Source organism: Chiloscyllium punctatum, chromosome 1 (assembly GCF_047496795.1).
Source record: "Chiloscyllium punctatum isolate Juve2018m chromosome 1, sChiPun1.3, whole genome shotgun sequence".
In the NCBI taxonomy this organism is placed as follows: Eukaryota; Metazoa; Chordata; class Chondrichthyes; order Orectolobiformes; family Hemiscylliidae; genus Chiloscyllium; species Chiloscyllium punctatum.
In genome coordinates, this window is record NC_092739.1 from 115,009,136 (window position 1) to 115,035,100 (window position 25,965).

At 38.9% G+C, this 25,965-nt stretch overlaps 1 protein-coding gene across 1 annotated transcript in view; it reads left to right on the forward strand.

Annotated features, from left to right (window-relative positions):
- dcaf12 (DDB1 and CUL4 associated factor 12) overlaps nucleotides 1-25,965 on the forward strand; it is an 88,310-nt gene that overhangs the window by 11,075 nt on the left and 51,270 nt on the right. The window contains exons 2-5 of the mRNA XM_072572779.1: nucleotides 13,458-13,712; nucleotides 20,017-20,229; nucleotides 20,452-20,512; nucleotides 25,346-25,539. Of these exons, the coding sequence (XP_072428880.1) occupies nucleotides 13,458-13,712; nucleotides 20,017-20,229; nucleotides 20,452-20,512; nucleotides 25,346-25,539 (723 nt within the window). The remainder of the gene's footprint in view (nucleotides 1-13,457; nucleotides 13,713-20,016; nucleotides 20,230-20,451; nucleotides 20,513-25,345; nucleotides 25,540-25,965) is intronic.

The following is a 25,965-nucleotide window of genomic DNA, read 5'->3' on the forward strand; positions in this document are numbered from 1 at the left end:
CCAGTTCAAAGTTGGTGCAGTGCACATCATCTACAAGATGCATAGCAACAAATTGGCCAACCTTCTTTGGCAGCATCTTCCAAATCTGTGACTTCTGCCACCTAAAAGGATGAATCTCACCAAATCTCTGGTAATACCACTCCCAAGTCTTATCACATCCTGCCTTGGAACTGAATCACCATTTCCTCATTGATAGGTCAAAGCCCAGAACTTCCTTTCTAACAGTTGTAGCTAATCTACATAGACTACAGTGATACACAAAGGTGTATACACTGTTACTACATTGAGAGCAATTAGGAATGATTTAATTTGTTTTATTATTGTCACATGTACCAACACACAGGAGAAAATATTGTTTTGCGTGCTAACTTGACATATCACATCTTATTTAAGTACATCAGGATAATAGAATGTGGAATATAGTGTTACGGCTACAGAAAAGGTGCAGAGAAAGATTAATTCTAATGTGAGAGGTCCATTCATAAGCCTGATAACAGTGCGGATGAATGCATGTGGATGTTGAATAAGTTAGTGATGCCCATATCCTAGAACTGATTTTTAAAAAAAATTAAAAGTACAAATCTCAATTGACAGGTTTCACTAGTGTGAAAAGTGTAAGGTGACACAAGATGTACCCCATCCTGTCTTAGATAAATAATAAATATCCTATGGTAATATTCTGAGATAACAGGGAAGTTGTTCCCTGTATCCTTATATTTATCTTGCATCATGAATGTAGATCTATCTTCCATCCCCGACTTGGCTCATGATGACCTGCAAGCTGTTTTCCGCATTCAGTCTGGGATCAAGAAAAACTGTGCCATTGCACCCATTGCTCTTCCCATTCTTTGTTGCTATAATGCTCCTTCTAGCCCTCAAAAGGAGTGGAGCTGATCTGTGGAACAAATGGGAATCTGTTGACCTCCACCTACAAGGCAAATCCCAACATCCACTGTCATTGAAATACTATTCATAAACAGGGCTTTCGCTTATGTACTGTCTGAGGTTGAGCTTGAAGCCATTGTCAATAGCTGATGTTTCCGTGCTGTACATCTCTATGACTTTAATATGGCTCAGGGTCGTCGACTATGTATAGAATAGGCGCTCAAAACATGGCATGATACCACCAGTGCTATATCAACAAGATCCTATAAAGGTGCGTCAAAGTCAGTGTTCTTATTCAGGTCATCATTACAAGATTCGGAACATTAACCATGCTTGATCAGCTCTGTTAAATCAGCCACGTAGGCTGCATGCCTGAACCAAGACTTCTGGAACAAATGGTGTGCTTGGAGCTTTGACATGACATGTGAGCCCTAGGAAGGCAGAGGGCACCCTTAAACCTTCCTTGGAAGTGTGTAATATCCCCATCAACACCATGGCCCAAGACTGCTCGAGTTCAAGGGAAAGTTTAGAGTCTCATTGCCATCAGCAAGCTGAAGTCAAGCATTGACAGAGAAAGAGTGCATAGCAATCATGGCATCCCATCTTCTTAATCTCCAAACTATTGTCTGCCCTACCCGTGACAAAGACTGTAGGTTGTGCATTGGGACTCTGGCATTATACAATGGATGTTTCTCACCTTGTCAACTGGCATTACATAATGGATGCTTTTCACTTTGTTAACCCACTACCCTTGCCTCCAGGATCTCATTGTTTACTGCAAGTTCTTATCTAGTCAAAGTTATGCTAGCTGAGCCTTTGCTACACAACCCAAAACTTAACTCTTTCCCTACCTGCTCATACCTCTTATCCCTTCCTTTTAGAATTTCAAGATAACCATCTAGATGGCACTACCAGCTTTTATACTAGCTGTCAGAGACAGCTAGTATTTAAGCAAGTTATTGACACGCAGCATATAATCATTATAACAAAAAAGATTGAGTCCGTTACAGTAAATAGAATTTCTAGGATCCTCCCACATGGGAAGAAGTTCACCAGTAAAGTTCTTAAATCCACAGTCCTTGGTCACTACTCTGTCCCTTCCAAGTAGAGTGGAAACAAGGCAGTTCTTCAAAGTCTCCTTTAGTAAAGTCCAAAAAGAAAACAAAATTCAGTCTGTCTTTCTGCATCACTCCACGGAGAAATCTGAATTCTTGGGTAAAGGCAGTTAAATACTTAACATAGCTGGCGAGACTTCTGTCCTTGCAAAGATGCTTCAGATGGAGGATATCAGCCCATCTGAGCGTGCAGTGCTGCTGCAGCAGCAAGCTAGGTGAGTACAGCATTCTTTGCTGCTTCTGCCCTGCTGTTAAACATAACAAAGCCAGCTGGCTGTTGTGATGTCAGCTGGATCAGTGATCTTCATATCCCTTAAATGAACAAAAGACTAGGTAAAGCTCACGTGGTTTAATGTCAGTAGGAAGGCCTCTAACAAAAAGCATCATACCTCCTCTTCACTGTTAGCTGCTTTACTTTTCATGCTCATGACAGGGGAGCTGATTGAATCTGTTGGATCAGGTTATGGAAGGGTGGGCATTGGTCCAAAGGCATGCTTTACCTTTGAATGGAGAAACTCGAGACAATGTTAGCTGCCTGAAAGTATTTTTGAAGTTCCCCTCTCATTCCTTCCTTGCCAAGGTGATTATCAGTATGAAGACAGTCACTCATTTAACTACACTGAATTGTGTCTGCCTATTTCACCTCTCTTTGAATTCTTGAAGTCCGTTACTCTGTTCACTATGACATTATCTAGTTTTATACAATCCATAAACTAAATTGTACTGTCTAAACAATTCACTCAATTGTGAATAACAATCAATGGTCCTAAAATCAAACCCTCGGGACCCCATTCAAAAGTTATTTTCCTTTAACAAATTAATACTTGGCTAATGTAAAAGCTGTCAGGAAACTTATTTCAAAAATCTAGAACAGCAAAGTGGCAACTTTGGTAGAGATCAACATTCTTTGAATTTGCAATTTGAATGGGGCCAGTGAAGTCTAAATAATATTTAACAGAACTGAAACAACTCAGCCTCAAGTTCAAATAGTCTCTAAAATCTTAACGAAACATCAAACTTAAAATGCGCTCTTCTTTTTGTGAACATGCTGCATTAAAAACACAGCAGCAGTAAAGATATTATAATACTATGCTCTCATCTGGCTAAAGCATGACCACTGACCCAATTGTTTTTTTAAACAGGCATTGTAGAATTTGAAACAAATCAGGGATTCTGCACACAATCAATTTGTTTTAAGGTTACAAGTTTCCTAATTTTAAAAAGGACATAATGTACAATTTCAATGTAAAAACAAAGTCTACCCTATTACATAGCCCACAAAACACTTGTCTGAATTAGGATCTCAATTCAAGGCAAAACAGTTACTTAAAAGGGTTTTCTGAACCAGTATTTTAACAAACCAAAATTTTTAACAACAAATACGCTCAGCATTGAACAATTTACATTGAAGCTTCCTTTTCTGACTCAAGTACAAGTACAACCTTAATTTCAGCATTTTTTTTTGTTTTGAAGAGCCTCTGGTCAGAAATTTCTCATTTTAATACAGGGGGAAAACGTGCACATTTGAGACCCCCTCCCCCCTCAGTTAACCCAGTGATGATCCATGAAATGGAAAACAAGGAGCCAAAAAGATGGAGGAGGTGGCCCCAAAAGATCCACATGAGAGTCAGACAAAAGCAAATCACGTCCACAGACTTTGAATCAACCATCACGACACAGAAAAGAAAAAGACAACCACTGGTCCAAGATTCCCAAAGCTTCGTGAAACCCACAACGCGGGGCACGTGCACACAAAAAAATCACTGAAACATCTTCACCTCTGTGGAAACCAGACGATGAAATGCCACCCAACTACCGGACAAGGTCGCGAAGGAAAGAAAGACCAGCCTTACTCTCTCATGATAAAATCACACGCACAAAAATAACCTTGTAGTGGAGTACACAGTGTTGTAGTCCAAGCCTCTGTCTTCCCCCTGAACAAAGACTCTCAGAGCCTCAAATTTCACCACAAGGGGACTTTAACCCCTTTCTTGCTTTACTACTCATGGGGACTCTAACCCCTTTTCTTATTCTATATGTTCAGGGACTCTAGCACCAATTAAACCCAAGGGACTCAAACCCCAATCAAACACCGTATTGTTGTTTTGTTTTCCCCTCAGTAGAAGCAAAATGTTCAGAGAGACAAGGTAGTTTTACCGCCTTCATCTTTATTCTGGGCCCTGAATGGAGAGAGAATGATCAGCTGTGTGCACAGAGACATGAGTTCTCGGTCTTCTCTCTCAAACAGCAGTTTCTTAAGTTATATAGTCATTTTACAGGGAGGAACATCCAGATAAGGCAACCGACACATTGATTGGGTGACCATTACAATCAGTGAGTGTCAGTAATAGAGATTAAGTCATCTGCTGTTATACAATAAATGTTCTTAACTGGCTTCAAGTAATTAATATTTTTCTCCTTGTTAAACTGACTTTACATACTGAATGCTTCCAATATTGTTAAATGGCTCTACATAATGAATGCTTTTCCACCTTGTTAACCCATAACCTTTGCTTCCAACACCCCATTGTTAACTGCAAGTTCTTATCTGATCTGTCATGCTCAGCCGAGCCTCTTGTTTCACAAAACTCAAAACATAACTCTTTCCCTACCTGCTCATACCCGATACACATACTCAATTTGGGACTCTAACCCCAATTAAAACCCAGAGGACTCAAACTCCTGTTTGTCAGCGCAATTACAAAACTCTATCTCTCGACTGAACCAATTACCATTTGAGGAGTCTGTAGAACAGAAGGCAATTGAATGATGGGACCGTTTCTGACACAGGAATATCAAGGGGGACCAAGGTTTAAAATTTTACCTTATGGGCCCATGTGTCTCGAGACACTGGTGTTCCAGGCGATCGCTGACACCATTCGATCATAACTATTCGTTTGGACTCCTGCCTGACTCGCCATATTGTCGTTGCCCTTCCCTATCCCCTTATCAGTTGGAGCAAACACTCAGACACAGTATGGCTTTACATCCTTCATGTTTATTCTGAGCCTGGAGGGAGAGAGAACGATCGCCCATCTACACACAGACATGAGTTCTTGGTCTTCTCTCAAACAGCAGATTCTTAAGGAATTATATAGTCACTTACAGGGAGCAGCATCCAGATAAGACAACATCTATATTGATTGGGTGACTGTTACAATTAGCAAGCATTACCAGTAAAGATTAAGCCATCTGGCATTCAACAATTGATGTTGACAGTAAAGTATTTTGGGATGTTATTTGACCTTGAAAAATGCAGTCTAAACATGTCTTTTTTAATATTCAGAAATTGAATAAAAACCTTTGTGCAAACAAGTGCTTATAAAAGGAAATCATACACTAAATGCGCATTTGTGTAGTAACACAAAACACACAATATTGTAAATGTAGAAAATTGGTATACAGGGTACCTCGATTATCCGAATGTGATGGGCAGGCACTATTTCGTTCGAATAATCGATTATTTGGTTAATCGGTTAAATGCCTTTCTTCTGGGGCTTTTTACTGCTACTTTTTGACAGGTTCCACCTTTGCCCTTTACAGGGCAATGTTGGAGAGATTATCTTGGGTGGGGGGAGGGGGGGATGGTTAGGGTACACACCTGTGTAGAACTCTAGGGGAAGTGTGGGGAGTGGGGGCAGGCAGGCATTTGGAGACAGTGCCAGTTTAATCACTGTAAACAAAAGATGTGGTCGCTGTTGGAAACGCGTCTTTCATTGGGACCTTGATTTCCTTTGGATAGTCCGATATTCGGAGAATTGGTATTCGGATTTTCGAGGCCCCTCTGTATTGACTGTTGTAACTCAAAACAATTTTGCGCAGAGTGGGCTAGCTTCAGCTTTTAACTATTATTGAGCTGTTCGTAAAGTTTTCTTGCACTGTGGGCACCACTTCTCTATTGATCATTTTGAGCGAGTATCTAAATTAACAAGACTGGTAAAATCTAATAGCTAAAGAAACTTGTTGGAGAAAGCTAAGTTTTAATCGCCATTTGATTAGCCTTTTAAGTGGAACTCCACTCCTGTTATGATCAAAATGATAATTGGGATTATTTTACTTAGATTTAGATTGCTTACAGTGTGGAAACAGGCCCTTCGGCCCAGCAAGTCCACACCGACCCTCCGAAGAGCAACCCACCCAGACCCATTCCCTACACTTACCCCTTCAACTAACACTATGGGCAATTTAACATGGCCAGTTCACCTAACCTGCACATTTTTGGACTGTGGGAGGAAACCAGAGCACCCGGAGGAAACCCACGCAGACACGGGGGGAATGTGTAAGCTCCACACAGACAGTGCCTGAGATGGGAATTGAACCCAGGTCTCTGGCGCTATGAAGCAGCAGTGCTAACCACTGTGCCACCGTGCTGCCCACATTTTTTTCTTAGACTACTTGACAAATAATAAAGCCAATCAATGTTCATGTTGATGAAAAATTGTACTAATGCAGTCACTAATTTTGTTACTTAAATTAATGCTCTTATTTTAACGCAAACATCATAATTGAATATTTATACGTAACATTGACTTGCAGATTGAACTGGCACTGCTCATTTTGTGTAAGCACATAAGGAACACATAATTTATATATAGGAATATTCCAATAACTTGAACTCTTTGTGGTGAAGAATTGCAAAATTGTCAGCATTGGAATGTTTCTAGAATTGTTTACTGTGATAGAAAGCAGCACAGTTTTGCAGCTGTGTTTGTGTTGCAGCTTTTATTAAGAAATGTAAATGTGGAGCAGAAGTATAAGATTGCTGCGACAAAGACTTAAAACTGAAGGATCATGTGTCAAAAAATGCACAGTGGGAGTGAGTGATATTCACTTGTTGTAGCCTAGTTCCTAGTTATAGGGTCAGGTAGTATAAAATAGCTTGTTGGAAAAAGTGGTACGGCATTGCCCTCAAAGAGCAGCATTGTCGAGTTTGGTTTTGGTTTGTAGTTGGAATGAATGAGTGAATGGAAGTATTAAGTAGCAATGATCAGAAAGTGATTTTTTTGGGAAGAAGGAAAAGGAAAGTCTAATAGAAATTGTTATGGTAGTGAAAGATCGAAGTAAAGTGATTCAGCGAGAAATAATGTAATCTACGCCCAATGTGATTCAATATTTGATTGTTTTCTGCAGCTGACCAATGATTTTAAAATGCCATTTTTCTACAATAATGTTGACCCCGCCAACAGCTAGTCTAGCATCGAGTTTACACGGTAGGTTGTTAACCATGACTCTAACCATTTTAACCCTGGTACTTGCATAGAAATGGGACGAGTAATTTTAAAACCAGAGTTAGTCTTGGTCACCTTTATGACGTCATTCATCCTTGTGATGTGATGAGACAAGTCCACCTCCATTTCTCACGTAATAGTTTACTTCCCACCACTGTCACCACCTTAAATTTCCCTTTTCTCCTCCCCACCCCATCTGTTTCTCTCTCTTTGTGTCTGTGTAAAGTGGTAGTTTATTCATATTTCATACAACACATCAGGGAGACAACAATAGTAAACCAGCAGGTATCCAGGGGATACCTTTACTTTGGCAAGTGTGCAATTCACAGTACAGAAGGATGCTAGTAGGCAGATATGTTTGATAAGGACTGTGGTTTTTTAGAGTGATTCATGGGTTTATTTTAAATCCTAAATGGATCTGGATTAGGAGGAATGGGACTATGCTGGTCTCGGCTGCTTGCAAAATTGAACTGCTTATTACAGTATGCCAGCAGTAGACAAAATGCCAGTTTTGGGTTGAGACCAGGACCATGGCAGATTGCAGAAGTTTCTGGGCAAGTGGAAAAGAATAATGTGGAAGAATTACTGATAAGAGTAAGCTGTTTTGAATAGCTTCTAAACTGCCTTGTACTTGGCTATTTTCAGTAAAATCTAGTAAAGCTATTTGATTTAATTTCCTTATATGCATTTGAAATCTAGGTTTGCTTTATGAAATATTGAAAATAATCTCTTAATTTGTCATCCTACTAGTGCAGTAACATATAATTTAGTCTGACAAGGAATGCAAATTTATTTGACCTTTTGAAACCCTTGTTTGAATAAGGGATTAAAATGATCTGCAAATGTCCTGCAATAGATTGATTTTTATAACCAATTGAGTTGGCTACACTTGCTAATTACTTGATCAGTAATAGTTTTGGAATGTTGTTTGAGTTTCTATTGATTAATTTGAGGAGTGCATTTGACTTTAGATCTGTGTTGATTGTTATATCTCCAAAATAATCTGATTGTGCATATATTCTGAGATAAACTCATGAAGTAAGCCTGTTCCAATTTATTAATCTCACTTCCCTGTGTTTTTTTATGAATGTGTTGGATTTTATTTGAATATATCTCATTGGCTTTACATCTGTTGGTGACTGAACCACAGTGCTGGATTTAATGGAGGGAGTGCTGGCTAGAAAGCTGTGCGCCTTACTGCTTCCAGTGGAAAGCCTGCTGAATTTACAGAGTAAAATGCAGCGAACAACTCGGGCATTTAACTGTACAGCAATAGACTTTACCTGGAACCAAAGACTCTGCAAGGGGAATTCCTGCTTATTGAAAGTTTTTGGAAAATCAGCTGAGTGACTACTGCCAGTTATGTTCACATCCAAGGCCATGGACTGTCACTGGATCCCAGGTCTCACAGCGTGATCCTGAGTTGAGAGGTTGGGGGCCACAAGCGAGGGCGATTGACAGCAACAGCAGAAGTTAATCCTCAGCAGCTAACCCTCTCAATATATGCTTTGTCTCAAATCGGGCAATGTGCCTGTGTACTTGCCCCTGTCTCACATGAGTCTCCTTGTGCTCCCCGCATGGCATGCTTTTAGAAGGATGAACTCTTAAGGCTTGTTTAAGGGCTTTAATTGGCAGCTGATGGGAATGCCATCTAATGGCCTTTCACCCTTGCCAACTCTTCACTAATTGAGAATGGAACTTGATATCATCAATGTGAGTAGTTATGCTAGAAGTTGAAGTCAAGCTATGGAAGCTAGGTATCAAGTACAAATGAAAAATGCTCTTGCTACAACCAGGTAGAGTACAGTATACTTAATCTCTAAAGTAATTTCTGGTGCATTAGAAATTCTGTATTTGAGTAAGTTGTTCTAGGAAGTGAAGCAAGACCATTACAGTGTGTTTGGGCATAAATTTGTGCTTTAATCCGATTGCTAATCTGATTCCTGAGATGGTAAGATGATGTAATGAAGTGAGACTGGGGAAACTGGGCCGATATTTTCTAAGAGTGAGATGATCTCATTGAAACTTCAAATTCTCACAGGGCATCATGGTGGATGGAAATAGGATGTTTCCACTGGTGGTTGAGCCTAGAGCTAGGTGACATAATCTCCAAACAAGGATAGGCCATTTAAGACAAAGATGAGGAGGAATTGCTTTACCCAGGGGTGGTAAATCCTTGGGATTCTGCACTCCAGAAGACTGACTATGTTCAAGATTGAGCATATTCAATATAGAAATTGATAGATTTCTGGATGTGAATGACATCAAGGAATATAGTGATAATATGGGAAAGTGGCATTGAGATAGATGGTAAGGTATGATCAAATTATATTGTGGAGCTGGCTTGATAGGCCAGATGACTTTACTCTTGTTCTTGTGTTGCTGTCTCTGTGAATGGTATACATTGAATAAAAAGGGCTCTTTTTCCATGTTTGACCAGGGCATCTAATTTTGTAGCTAGTGGAGTTGGCAGGAGACTGAATTTAATTTCAAATTAGTGAGGTGTGTACCACAACTTGCTGATTGAAAAGACCAGAAATCCAACCAGAATAACACTACAAAAAGACACTCTACAGCCTTTGTTAAAAGGAGATGCACTTTTCATTCGTTTGTCAAAAGTCAATTTCTGGAGGAGCATTCAGTGTGATTTTTGTGGATGATCTTTCCATTCTTTTCAGTCACACTGAGCAACAAAAAAAGGGACGACTTCTCTTCTGTGTCCAGTAATTGATTCAACAAGCAGTGGAGTGGTAGGAGGCTGACTCGCTGCCACCAATCTTGCTGGAAGTGCTGAAAGAAATTTGATGACCTTAGCAGGACTATCCAGTGAGACCCTTTCACACCTCTTGAAGCACAGCCTTGCAACCCATTATTTTAATATTAATACCATGAAACCTTTCCTTCACTAGTTCCTGTGCCGCTTTTCTAACTGCATCAGAATACTTCATTGCAATTCTTTCCTACAATCTCAAACTCTAGATATACATCTGCCCTTACAGTTGTATTCCATCTTGATCATACTTCCTTGTCAAATGCTCAGCTGTCTCACATCTTTTAAACTTCTGGCAGGACATATTTTAATTCACAGGCAATATTGCAGTTGTGGCTGGATAAATAAATGGTGACAATGTACAAGGACGTGAGGAAATATCAAACCATGTAAATCATGGCACCAACAGAAAAAGCGGTGACCGAGAGAAAGGTTGTACTGCTTTGAATCTTGCATTTTTGTTCCCTGATGGGAGGTAGGGATAGAGTGAACAATGGAATTTGTCTACTTCATATCCACCAGGACTCAAAGAGCTCATGAGTTCTGAGAAGGGTCACTGAACCTGAAATGTTAACGCTGCTTTCTCTCCACAGATACTGCCAGACCTGCTGAGCTTTTCCAGTAATTTCTAATTTTGTTTCTGGTTTCTAGCATCCATGGTTCTCCGGTGTTTTTTGTTTTTGTGTCTATCTTTGGTGTGAATGGAGGCTGAAAACAAATGGGTTTCAAGCAAAGGCAATCAGATTACACTGTTTCATTTTCTCTTTTGTTTAAGATACAAAATAGTTGTCTATAATTATTTGCAAAGTCTCAGATTGGTTATTGTAAAATCTGGTTAAGAACCATTGGAGTAATTATTGGGATTAGAAAAGCAGAAGTTGCTGGGAAAGTTCAGTAGGTCTGGCAGCATCTGTGAGGAGAAATCAGTTACATTTGGGGTCTGGTGACCCAATTATTGGGGTTCTTTGATTTAATTTTACTTTGCAAGTACAGAGATGGGAAAGCTGATTTGGCTGTCTGTCTCCTGTTATAACAATTGCTTCAACCAACCTGAGGGTCTCCTGCTCTGTTAAGACCCATTTCACTCCTACTTTTGAGGATGATCATCCACTTCTCTCTTTCTGCATTGTTGTTGTGCCCAGACCATCTCCCAACACTTAGCTTCTACTTTTTTAGGCAGCCCCTCTAGGTTGAGAATGATTTACTTCAACTCTTTCTTTATTTGTTTCTGTGATGACTGAAAAGCTTAATGAGTAGTCTGAAGACTCTGCCATGTATGAAGCAGGTGATGGTTGAAGGGTTGAGCGTACAAGTACTTGGGACATTTGTATGCTTGTTCCTAATAATACTGTGAAGCGTGATCAACAGCTATTCAAGGATTGTGAATTTTCTAATGATTAACTATAGATGGGCTGCACCTGGAAACGGGATCTGAGAATACCAAGTATTGCTAGCACATCAGGGTTTCTTATTCTACTATTTCTTCTGCCTACTTCAATATATATTTTGCTAATTTGTAAATGCTTTCCCAATAATTATGTCCTGTTTGCTTAATGCAAGTATTCATTTGTAGAAAAGATCTCTGTAAAACCTCAAGTCTAAGGTTATTCATCTAGCCACTCAGTTTCTAAGGATCTCTTGCATTTGTTCAATTTGATTCCAAACTGAAATGAATTGCTTTAAATCAAGTGTCATGACCCACACTTACTTTGACTGCTTGTAATTTTAAAGTTCTTACATTGAAAATGACACATGACCCTGTCACCTCAAAATTTCCTCTCCAAATGTGTCTCTATTCTGCCTTGAGCATCTGTTGCTCTTCCTTTTTCATTACTTGATCACTTAACAGTACTGTAAAAATCCCATCACTGTTTGGACGATATTGGTTGAAGAAGGTGACTCATCACCGCCTTCACAGGATTATTTGGGTAGGGATTAATAAATGTTGGCCTTTCTATTTTATGTGAATGATTGATTAAAAGTTCTGCTTTGATATAAATGCCAAAAGTTATCAAACCAAGTGTTGCAGTAGCTATAATGATGATGGAACTGAATATTTTCTACTCTGAATCTGACAGCAACATCTGGAGTTCACATGCAGAAAAACAGAAGTTGCTGTTAATAATTCTACACTTAACCAGAGGAAATGCTGTTGTGGTCCCTCCAGAATGTAATGAAATACAAATCATTGAATTGATATCAGGCTCTCACATCATACTGTGAAACAGTTTGTTAATGTTATGCCCTGTTGAATGGCATAGGAAGGTTGTGAATGTTGGTATAACCAATGAGAGCCACATCCTAGGAATATTTTTTGAAATGTGCTTTTCATGGTGGACTAAGTTAATAATTAGTAATGAACACCGCTACTGTTCCTGAAAGTATGCTTTTATATTTGGTAAATGCCAAAATTTTCCACTATGACAATTATCACATTTTTGAAAGTTATTTTAAGTTCTGTTTTAATTCGATGTTTTAGTTGAATCACTTAAATTAACTGCGAAATGAAAACAAAAGATAAATTCAGTGGCTTTTACTTTCCGGTTTTGTCGATAAGAATACCTCAATATGATGGATTACTTGATGACATCATAGCTGGTTGCCTTGAATTTCATCCTGAAGTCCAATGAATGTCAAGAAATGGAAGTGAAAAGTTGGTAGAAATCTATATCATCAACCCCACCTAGATTCACCTATGAAATCCACCCTATAATCGTGCAATTCAAACAAACTGAAACTTTTATCTCAAGATGACAGGACACCCATAAAAGTGCCAGCTTTCAAGCAAAAGAAATCTCAACCACGCAGTAGTTTTAAATGTTTATGCTGATATGTTTATTTATTCCCTTTTATGAAACAGAATGAATGTTTGCCTATTGAGAGAATATTTACTGACATAGATTATGTTCTCTCTGGACCACTGTGTCTAATCCTTCAAATGATTGAGCTGCACTATGTTGTTTACTATGTATACAGTGTTGGATCAATATCCTGGACTATTAATCTTGGGGAGGGAGAGATCTTTGGAAATCTCATTTCTTTGGCAGATGCATTAAGATAGTCTGTGACCGTAAATTTTATACTGCTTTTTCCAAGGATAGTTGGATGTCCATTACTTATTTTTCTTTGTGAACTTGGTTCGGAAGAATAGAAAGGGGGGAAAGTGGGTTTAAAATGTCAAAATATTGCACTCTTTGTTGAAACTCAATGATTTCTTTGTGACCTTGCACACCACTGTTATTGACTAATAATACTGGCATGGAAAAGAATAGCTGTAGCAAATTAATTGTAATTTTAAAACTTAAGTCAGATAGTCGCAATCTCTAATTTCTTTGGTTTGAGTACTTTAAGCAATTGGTTATCTGAGCAAAGGTTACTCTTAAGGCTAATTATTTGTTTCTGAAAAATCATTGATCAATTAAATGAAATTTCTAATTTATTCGCATTTACCTTCAACAGTGCAGCCAGGATATCTCACTACGCAAAAAGAAAAAGCTACCACTTGTGAAGAAGTCTTTTGTCTGTTACCTTGCGGGTCAACAGATTAAGCTTCGGAATGAGAAGAGCTACCAACAAGCACTACGTGGTTATGCGGCTCACAGACTACCTGCCCTTTTGAAGGAGGAAGAGTTCCATTTGGGAACCCTGAACAAAGTGTTTGCATCCCAGTGGCTAAATCATCGGCAAGTGGTATGTGGGACAAAATGCAACACGGTAGGTTTTTTCAAATCTTTATTTTCACGTCAGTAAACTTTAGAAATATCACTCAATTTTGTTGATTCTTAGAGTGAGAGGTAAAAAGTGGTATTTAAGAATCACTATTAATTTTTTCATCCTCACTGCCCAATCCTTAAGAAGGCTTTTCGAAATAGAAATAGTAGGGTTCAACCAGGTTATGTGATCTTTGGTTTCACTTGAAAATTTTTTTCTTAAACCTGTTTCAAAGTCATCAACAGCTTCTGTCACTAACCCAGAGTGCTTTCATTTACCTGGAACACCAGGTAAATGTAGAGCATTTCAGAGAAACTTAACACTCTGTTTGAGTGTATTGAATCCATTGCATGTTCTCATGGTCATCTTGATCAATCAATATACTTAATTTTAGTATAAACATAATTTTGTTTCTCTGTTTACTAAACAGTATATGATTAAGTGAATAATGGAGCATGTGGAGATATATCCCAATTGAGAAATGGAGTACGATTACATTATACCACAGTTAGATTGTCCAAAATATGGCTGTTCAAAAACTGAATATTTTCCTCTAGGAAAATCATTCCTGGAACAGTGACACAAATGTTCATTTCAACTGTCCATCCCAACACTGCATGCATCCATTCATGCATTCTTGTTCAAAATGTATTAGTTTCAATAAACTTCTGTGGCTATTATAAACTCCTTCAGAATGTTGTGTGTTTTAATATTATCAACCCTCATTCTTCTAAACTCTAATGAACAAATGACTGACCCATTCAGCCATTCTTAACATTGCAATCCCTTCATCCTAGTAATCAGTCCCTAATGCTGATATATCATTTCCTAAATATAAAGATCAAAACTGTACACAATACTTCACCACAATCCTATATGGTTGCTTCAAGACTTCCCTATTTTTAAACTTCAACCCCATAACAATAAGGCCAAAATTCTATTTGGCTTAACTACTTGCTGCACCTGCCTATTAACTTTTGTGTTTCATACAAAAGAACACCCTCAGCACTGCAATATTTTTGGAGTCTCTCACCTTATCAATAATAGTTTATCTTTTGGGTCTGCCTATCAAAGTACACAATCTCGCATTTTCTGATGTTAAACTCTATTTGTCAAGTTTTTGCCTACTCAATCAACCTGTCTATATTACCTGCAGATTCTTCATGCTTTTGTCACAACACACCCTCATGCTTATTTTTTATATCATCAGCTAATTTAGGTACATTACACGCTACCCTTTCCTTGTGATATAGATAATAAATAATTAAGGCTCTCGAATTGATCCTTGTGGCATTTCATGAGTTAAATCCAACCTGAAACAGACCTATTAATCTCAACTCTCCACCTCCTGTACATTAGCTAATCTTCAGCCCATGCTAATATGTTACCCCCAATACTGTGAGCTCCTGCATTGTGCAATCAGCTTTTGAGTGGCACTTTATCAAATGCCTTCTAGAAATTGAATATTTAATGATATTACAATCAGCAAATCCCCCCACTCTGGAAGTTATTATTATTGATCTTAAACTAAACTGGATTAACAGTGTGCAAATTCTGTGGCTCCAATAAGTAACTTACCACCTAATTTCCTAAAGCCAGCCCACCATTTACAACTTAGAAGTCAGGACTGTGAAAGAATGCTCCTAACATGCCTGGATGAGTGCTATTCTAACAAGACTTCAGAAACCTGACACCATCCAGGAAAGAGAAGCCTGCTTTATTGGCCCCACATCCATAAACATTCATTTCCTGCAATCCACAGTAGGAACACTTTGTGTTATTTACAAGATACACTGCAGAAATTGATCAAGACTCCTTGGATAGTGTCTTGCAAACCCACAACCACTGGCATCAGGAAAGACCAGGGCAGCGGATGTATTTGCAAGAATTCCTCTAACTATTCGCCATCCAGATTTGGCTCGGGGGCAATGAAGGAACAGCGATACATTTCTAAGTCAGGAAGATGCGTGGTTTGGAGGGGAACTGAAGCTGGTGGTCTTCCCATGTATCTGCTGCCCTTATCCTTCGAGAAAGAAGTGGTCATGGGTTTGGAAGGTGCTGTCTGAGGATCTTGGGTGAATTTCTGCCTTTTGGAATTCAATGTATGCCATTTCAACACTTTGTTCCATCTTCAAAAAAAACCCCAGGTTGGTTAGTTACAATTTTCTCTTAACAAATCCATGCAGGCTTTTCCTAATTAACCATATTCTTTTCTGTTGCTATTATTCCTATTCCAAGTAATTCTTTCCAGAAATTATTTCATGCAGACAGCCAATTTCTGCGGCATTTCCATTCCAACACCCTAACCAATGATGGTCCAAACAATTAGTAAAGCTGGATAAAACAGTGTTCTCTTTTTCAGAGCTCTTTTTTGCATCCTACTTCTGATAAGTGCAAGGTGTAAAGCTTCAACTTCTTATCTCCTTTTAGCAATAATTATATTTCTAGAAATTTCCCAACTACCAAAGTTAAGCTGACTGATCTATAATTTTTGGGCTTAACTTGACAATCTTTTCTGATAGTTGAAATTCTCTAGTCTTCTGGCACCACCCCTGAGTCTAAGGAAGATGAAAGATTGCTGTCAGTTTCTCTGCAGTTTCAATCTTCACTTCCATTTATATTGTTGGATGCATCTCATTAGTCCTGGTGCTTTGTCAACTTTAGCCATAGACAGCTTAATTGAATAAAATCGCTATCAATTTTACTTCCTCCTAACGGTGTGTTTTTTTTCATTGTCACCATGGCATGGGCAACATTTGCCTCTTAGGCAGACATAGACAATAGGAACAGAAGTAGGCTATTAGGCCCTTTGATCTAGCTCCGCCATTCAATATGATCAAGACTGATCATCCTAATCCTGATCACTGTGCGCGGCACGGTGGCTCAGTGGTTAGCACTACTGCCTCACAGCAGCAGGGTCCCAGGTTCTATTCCAGCCTCAGGTGATTATCTGTGTGGAGTTGGCACATTCTCCCTGTGTCATCGTGGGTTTCCTTCGGGTGGTCTGGATTCCTCTCACAGTCCAAAACGTGTGGGTCAGATAGAAAATGTTTGGGACTTTTCTTTTGTATGTTCAGCTTGTTCCTTAATTGTAATTTTTTTCTTGCCTATCGAGCACAATTTTACTTCATTGTTCAACTTAATTTATTTTACCATGTCATCCAGGGAGCTCTGGAATGGGTCTACCTTTTGGGTTTTGAGGTAATATACCTTGACTCTGCCTGATCAATCTCCGGTCTATCCAGCCCAGCTGTACGTTTTTTTTAATCCCCCAAAAGGTTGACTGTCTGCCAGTGGACTATTCTTGTTCTAGATTATTCATCATTTTACATAATCATGCTAAAGCTTATGATACAATGATCACTATCCCCAAAATGTTTCAGTAACACTTGTTGTACTTAGTCCACATCACTCAAAGATCGGGTCTAGCATTGGGACCTTTCTTGTTTATTGTAGGTACGTTTCATTGTTAAAAAAATTGTCTTGAATGCAAGACTGTTGTATTCTCAATTCCACCTTTCTGACCACCAGCCCACCATCCTATAACCCTTGACTCCCTTGTAAATCAAAACCCTGTCTAACCCAACTTTGAATATTACTTTCCATTAACCAGCCTCCACCACTCTATCAGGAAGGAAAATTCAAAATTCTGACCACCTGAAAAAGCCTCAGGACACTGTGTTGCTAATGTTTTCATATGCACAATAATTAATTTGAGTACTTAGGGAGTTCCATTTGAAGATAAACTTGTGCCACACTCAATACCTGTCTTTGTTGTATTTCCAAAAGGTTAAATTTCTGTATGAATGACATCTGTTACATGTACATTTTTAGCAAACTTATGTTATATCATGACTTTTGAAAATCTCCTTATTTCAAATCATTCATCTAGTCTTTTATTAATTCTTCAATCACTCCAGCTGCTTGTCTGTGTTTTAGAAGACTTAGCAATTTTGAGATGTTAATGTTGTAAACGAGGCCAACTTATTGCCCATCCTTAATTGTCTTGAACTGTTGGTGTCCAGGTCATATAGTCACAGAGTCATGCAGCATGGATAGATGTATCCATAGTACTTTATTTAAATCTAAGAGTTTTGATCGAATTGAGTTCTTTGCTTGGTCGTTTGAGACCTGTTAAGAGTCAACTATATTGCTGTGGATCTAGAGTCACCTGTAGGCCAGACCGAGCAAGTCGTCAAGAACGTTTGTGATCCAATTGTGTTTTTACACTAACCTGGTCATTTTGTTATAAGTATGAATGTGACCAGTAATAATATTACTGAATTTCGATACCTGCTAGTACCATGGTAAAATTTGAACTCATGCCTCTGGAGCTGGGGCTCTGGATTACTAGTCGAGCAGTATCACCATTCTGTACATCGTGGTCATTCCCTCTCTGCACCTTCTGTCAAAACTCAATATTCTTCATTGCATGCATAGATCAAAAACCCAAATATAATATTTTTGTTTTATATTTGATGATTTGAGCAATGTAATCTAAAACAGGAATTTTCACCCCTTTCCACATACTTTAAGACCCCTCTCTCCCTTTGCACACAACACATGCACTCGCTCTTAAACACACATGCACAGCCCTCAATGTCATGTTTGGAACAGAGCACCATTTTTCTCTCTACATAAAAGTTCTCTGGTTGTTGCTTCCACTTCCTCTTGCACATCAACCACTCCAAGTTGTAACTCAAATTTTACCTCATGTACCAGTATTTTAAAGCTAAAAGCAAAAATGTACAATGAAAATTAAAGAACAGAATTGATTTAATCTCCTCTGCTCAACCCAAAATATGTGTCCAATTAAGTGATTTTTTTTTTAAGTAATACAGGTAGAGAATTCAAAATCTGAAGCACCATTGATATATATTTATCGATGATATTGCCATTACATAATTTTCGTAGTGGTGGGTTATAGTTACTACTGATGGCTGATCATGGTATGAGGATTTAGGAGTATGGGAGGCAAACAGCAGAGCATCAAGTTCAATTAACCGTGCAGCAAATACATCAAGACAAAATAAGCTGTGGGATACACTTGGCAGCAGTTTTTGCCAAGACCAGGCACACTAAATGAGCTGGGAGAGAGGTGGAGATTACTGCTTAATAAGCTTTCTGAGCAGCGATCTTCACCTCTCTACCATCTCATTCACTGGGCCTAGTCTTGGCAGAAGCTGCTGTCATCATTGCACAGGAGTGGCAAGCAGAAATTGAGTGAGTTGAAATTACAAATAGATTAGCACAATTCTCACCTTCGAGCAATGGTATTTTTCTAATTTTTAGATTACTTTTAAATCTAAGGGGTTAATTATGGTCGATCTTCTCGACCCTTGGTAGAATTGTTCTTATCTCAAAGAGAAATGACTGAGGAGTGACCTGATGAAGATCTTTAAAGAAGGGGTTTGACAGTGTTGAGGTACAGAAGATGTTTCCACTTGTGATCAGAATAGAGGCCATAAATATCATAGTTGTTAATAAATCCAATAAAAAATTTAAAAGAATCCACTTTATCTCACGAGTAGTTAAAATACAGAGCTCACTGTTTGAGGTGACTAAGTGCATTTAAGGGGCATTAGGATGAAAGGAATGGAAGAATTTTGTAATAGCATTTGACAAAGAGAGGTGGGAGGAGGCTGCGTAGAACATTCCTTCATGAGGTTAAAGGGCAAAATTCATACTTTTGTGCTTTATTACATGTAATAATGGCATTTTGCCAAATTAAGATTAAGCAATTTGTCACATTCGCAGCATCAAAACTGAGATCATCAACTGTAGTGCTTAGGCACAAGTACCCTTTCTATGTCACCTGTCTTTGTTCATCCTTGGTTTTCTGAGGTTGATGGTCATGCCACCACACAAATTGATGTTATGAGATCACATTGAAATAATTAGAAAAGGCAGGCCCCAAGATGAAAGTAGTGCCACAGCCAGCACAGAGACTACATATATTGTTGGCATCGTACTCTTAACCATCTTGTCAACAGGTCAGGTAGCTATTGAACTGATTCTTTTGTCTAATTTTTTTTAGATTATTTCATTGAGCACAATATATCTCATACTGTCAATGTAAATTTTCCAACATTTGCCTGTGCATTAAAAGTTGTCAGCCAAAATTGCTGTTCCATCCATTTTTATTCAACTTTTCTAATTAATCTGAATTGAGGAGCAGTTCATACTAATTGAGGGATTAGATGATCAGCTCATTTTGCATACAACTGTTGAAGAAACTTTTTTTAAAAAAAACTTAGTTGAGTTAAAATGTAGGGTGACACTGTAATTTCTGCTGTTGTTTTTGTAGCTCTTGGTGATGGATATTATGACTGGTCAGATAACAAAAATTCCCATGTTGAAGGATCGGGAACAGCCCAGTGTCGTCATGGATCAGCAAGGTTGTGGTATCCATGCCATTGAACTGAACCCTTCTCGTACCTTGTTAGCTACTGGAGGAGACAACCCAAACAGCATTGCCATTTATCGACTGCCAACTCTGGATCCTGTTTGTGTGGGAGATGTAAGTTTAACATCTAAACTGTAGGGGTTCATTTATTAAAGTTGTTAGTTGAGACTTAAATTTAAAGGCCTAGATTATAAGCTTCACACCTCAAGTTTAAGCGAACAATGGATTTGTTTAAAACATTTGGATTTGATTTTCTTGTAGTTTTATTGCTGTCTAACACCTTGAAGTAGATTTGTTTTCTTTACTGGAACTAATTTGCAAATGCTTTTTTTCTAGGATGGGCACAAAGACTGGATTTTTTCAATTGCTTGGGTTAGTGATACAATGGCTGTTTCTGGTGAGTTTCAAACACATTTTCTGCACTGCTAATTAGCTTAATTTCATTAAAATGATTATTTGGAATGAATTAAAAAAAATACTGCTGATCCCACAAATCTGAAATGAACATAAAGCTGGAGAAACTCAGCAGGGCTGGTAGCATCAGTAGAAAGAGAGTGCGTTAACATTTTAAATCCAGTATGATTTCTTCAGAGCAACTGAAACTGACATTCTTAAGAGTCCGATCAAACTTGAAGGTTAACTCTGTTTCTCTCTCCACAAATGTTATCAAGCCTGCTGAGTTGCTGAGGCATTTTCTTTAATTTTCTGATTGCAGATTTGCATTATCTTGCTTTTATTTGAGGATCTTGTGATGTTAGGCTAAACGTTACAAAATTAAAATTAACCCAGTACACTTCACGTTCTTCTTCAAACGTGCTGATGCAATGTTTTGCTCTTGCCTTTATTTCGCATCCTTTGGGGAAAAGGCAGAAAAGTGGAGTTGAGGATTATCAGATCAGACAGATCTGGTGACAGATGGCAGAGCAGACTTGATTGGCTGGCTGAATAATCTACTTTTGCTCAGTCTTATAGTGATTTGGGCAAGTTGAGTGAATAGGCAAGTACATGACGGATGAAGCATAATGTAGATAAATGTGAGGTTATCCACTTGGTAGCTAAAACAGGAAAGTTGTTATCTGAATGGCAATAGAATGGAAAAGGGAGAACTGCAGTGAGGCCTGAGTAACCTTGGTTGCTGAAAGTAAGTACCCACATACAGCATGTGGTGAAACAAGTGATATTATAGCCTTCAGAACTTTAATAACTGTTCATGGATTGAAAGAATCACCAAACTATAAACTTGCATGCAGAAAGAAGCAACATTAACTACCTGGAATAAACTCTTCAGGACAAACTTGTCGGGGATTTGAAAGCAATTAGTCATGTTACACAAAAGGGGGAGTGGAGATATATGAAAAAAAAACTGCTTTGACGCCTGCGGGTAAACTGTTTGCTGTATTGTCACAAAGGACAACCGATTCCCCAGAAGAAGAATTTAAGAAGTTAATCAAACAGTTGAACAAACAGTTAAGGCCAAGTGTAATAAGGAACAAAAAAGCTAATTCTGATAAGGTGGCAAGCTGCAGACTTGCAGTAATTTTGATGAAATAACTTAAAGAATCATCATTAATAACTTGAATGACACAAATCTGTATAAGAATCGAACACCAGAACTCCATTTTTAGCAGAACTCTGGAGAACAACTGTGATTACGGATTGAATCCTGGATACTTTCAGAGGCAGGCCTCACTTGGTGGGATTGTGGCCAAGTTTCACCATTAATCTAGCAATAGCCAAGTTGGGTTGTGAGGCTTAACTTGCTTCCTTGACATGTCTTGTTTTGGTTGCTTTTAGAATCCCTACAGTGTGGAAATAGGCCATTTGGCCCAACGAGACTCTCCAAAGAGTATCTCACCCAGACCCATTCCCACACCCTTTTATTTTACATTTCCTCTAACTAATGCACTTAACCTATACGTCCCTGAACACGATGGGCAATTTAGCATGGCCACCTCACCTAAACTGCACATGTTTGAATTGTGGGAGAAAACTGGAGCACCTGGAGGAAACCCACACAGACACAGGGAGAATGTGCAAACTCTGCGCACACAGGCAGTCGCCTAAGGTTGGGATCGAACTCGGGTCCCTGGTGCTGTGAGGCAGCAGTGCTAACCACTGAGCCACCATGCCATCTCTTCATGCAATAAAGCACATCCTTCATAGTGTGAAAATTCAAGTACAAGAACCGGCATACCTTATTGCAATTGTAAAAGGACCTTCAGGGACCACACCCAGAGTATTGTGTGCTGTTTTAGTCTCCTTAACTAAAAAAACGATGTTTTGGGTTATGGAAAAAACACAACAAAGGTTTACCAGACTGATTCCTGCGATGGAAGGAGTGACGTACGAAGAGAGCTTGCATAGGTTAGGACCATATTCACTGGCATTTAGAAGATTGAGGGTGGATCATATTGAAACCTGTAAAATTCTAACAGGACTAAACAAGGTAAACGATGTTCCTAATGACAGGGAAGTCCAGAACCAGGGGGTGGCACAATCTCAGGAAACAGTGTCGGCCATTTCGGACAGAGATGAGAATAAAATTCGTCACCCAGAGAATGGTGAGCCGGAAGATCCTCTCTCTCAGAAAATGGTTGAAGCCAAAACATTGAATGCTTTCAAGAAGGAGTTAAATATTCTTAAGGCTAAAAGATGAAAGGGTATGGAGATTAAAGCAGGAACCAAGAACAGAGGTGAATGATCGGCCATTCAATATGCTCATATTGAATGGTGGAGTAAGCTCAAAGAGCTCAATGGCCTCTTCGTATTTTCTGTGTTTATGTCAGTCAGTGGTTCTCAAACTGCTCCTTGGTTAAAGACTCTGGTCTCAATGGCTTAGTAATCATGGGACTTCTCATTTAAATTATGATATACCATATCTCTAATGTGGAAGTGTGCATGTAAGGAATATTTAAACAATGCTTTAAAAGGGCATTTTTCCAGATTTTAGTGACCTTAATGTATCTGCTTTTCATTGCAGTATCTGCCAACGTTCGGTGTAGACCAGAGCAAGCAGGGAAGGACGGGGGACAAGGCTGAAGCAGGGGTGTTGCAGAAGCACTCCATGTTAATGTTGGCAACAAAAATAGGCAGATGGCAAGAGCCAGGGAAACAGGATAAAGGGAACTGGGAAAGTTTACGGGACTGGGGGAAGAGATTAAGAAAAATGAGAAGAGGAACCAGTGAAAGGCGGCAAACGTGAGATAAGATGAGGAGTGATGTATGAGGTCACAGGGCGAAGTACACATGATGCTTCTTCCCCATTTACTCTGCTCAATGATGCTATAGCAAGCCTGTAATTTCACACTATGGTACATAACTGCTGAATTTGTCTTAGAGGAGCTACTTTAAAACCTTGCTTTAACTGTTTTGATATTGACCTCTTTTGAATCGTGTATTCTGCTGGAGTTTGGAACTCCCTTACATATTTTCAGCATGTGTTATACTAAAATCAAAGGAATCTGACTTGAAATATTGGAGGTTTTGCTGATACCTAAAGCTATTTATAAAATGTTGAAATCAAGACTCCTCATATTGGTGCCCCTCATGGACCTATATCTCAATTCCTTCAAAGTTGCTGGGTGAAAATCCTGGAACTCCCTCCCCGACAGTTCGGTGACTATACCTAACTTGCACGGGTTTTTTTTTGCATTTATTCATGGGATGTGATGGCTGGCCAGCAGTTCCCTTAAGAAGGTGGTGGTGAGCTGTCATCTTGAAAATACATGTTGTAGGTTGACCCACAATGTCATTAGGGAGGGAATTCTGAGATTTTGTCCCAGTGACATTGAAGGAATGATATCTTTTCCATACCAGTATGGTAAGTGGCTTGGAAGGGGTCTTGCAGCTGATGGTATTCTCTTGTACCTACTGCCCTTATTCTTCGAGATGGAAGTGGTTGGGGGTTTGGAAGTTGCTGTCTAAGAATCTTTGGAGAACTTCTGTTCGTTTTGTTGTTGGTTCACACTGATGTTACTGAGCGTTGCTAGTGGATTGAATGGATGCTTATAGATGTGGTACAAGCTGCTGTTTCTTGGATAGTGTCAAGCTTCTTGAATGTTGTTGAAACTGCATCCAGCTAGACAAGTGGGGAGTATTCCATCACATCCTGACTTGTGCCTTGTAGAATGGTGGACATGCTTTGAGGAGTCAATACTTGCCATAGTGTTCCTAGCTTCCACCCTGCTCTTGTACCCACTGTATGTGACAAATCCAGTTGAGTTTCTGGTTAATGACAATTCCCAGAATGTTGAAACTGGGGGAATTGAGTGATGATAGCACCATTGAATATCATGAGGCAATGGTTAGATTGTCTTTTATTGGAGATGGTCATTTCCTGGCATTTGAGTGGTGTGAATACTAGTTCCCACTTGTCAGTCAAAGCCTGGATCTTGTCCAGATCTTGTTGTATTTAAACATGGACTGCTTCAGTATCCGAACAGTTGCAAATGGTGCTAAACATAGTGCAATTATTAGTGAACATCCCCCTTACACAGTCTTTTTTTTTTTACTTTTTGTGGTGCTTATTTTTCTTCCATGTTGCATACTTAAGTTAATTTCTTCACTGTGGAGCCTCCTAGAGGAGGTGTTGAAACAATTGCAGTCAATTTAAAAGTTTCATATGCTTCTCAATGATGTCAAAAGTGATCAAACTACTCATACATTCTTATACTCCACACCCCTCCCCCCCCTCAGACGCTACCATTCCACCCTTCTGCTCTTTTCCCTGAGAAAACTTGTGTGAGCATCTATCTTAAGTATTCTCTTTCATTATCACGAACCTAAACAAAAGTTCTTTTTAAAAGAAACTGATTTCCTGTTCCATTTCCCTGTCTACATTTTTATTTCTCTTTTAGCAGATTCCATATTGCTCAAGGCCCACCCTTTTCATATCCAGCACTGTACTGGATATCCAGGTGGTTGCCTGCAGATGCTTCCTCCTGCTCTAACCTCTCCATTAAGACTCACATTTGCTTCAAAACCCTGATGCCTCATCTCCTTCCATATCCCATCCACTCAGCTGGTCCTGGACTCTGGAATTTAGGTGGAGCATTAAATGTCTGTAGGGCTGTATAATAACTCTAAAGATTCCAAAGACTCCTGCTCTGTTCTTTTAAATTTGCATGAAAAGTTTTTGATTTCAAGCATGCAGTATAATTTGTTTACCAGACGCTGTGTGGACAAATGGCCTAAATGTAAAAATCACATGTCTGTATTTTTAATCCGGCAGGTTCAAGAGATGGTTCAATGGGATTATGGGAAGTGACAGAAGAAGTGCTAAACCAGACTGATATAAGTTTGGATCCCACCCAAGTACCCAGTTACACGCACATAACGCACAAGGCATTGAAGGATATTCCCAAGGAATATACAAGTCCATACAATTGCAAAGTGAGAGCTTTGGCTTTTAACAACAGTAGCAAAGTAAGTTTCAAGATGTTAATTTATATCCACAAGAATGTGTTTTGGGAAACTTGGCAAATTTGTTTTTCTCTTGTATCTTTTGCGCAACTTAATCTATTCAAGAATATGTTCTTGACACAAAAAAGCAAATGCTGTTGAGACTTGTGTTTTCACCTTTCTGTAATTTCCTTGCAGATTATTTCCGAAATCCTTTTTATCAGTTTAGTCACCATGCAATTTGTTTCTTAGCTCTAGTCAAATTGATCCAGTCCTTCAATCCTTCAGGACATTCTCTTTTCTATAATGTATTGCTTAACCAATATTGCCACCACCCTCCATTATTCCCTTATTATCCTCCCTTAGCATCCCATATCAAGGAATATTTAACATCTACCCTATTATAGCCCCACACAAATTGCTTATGGCTGAAGTGACTTCACTGTATTT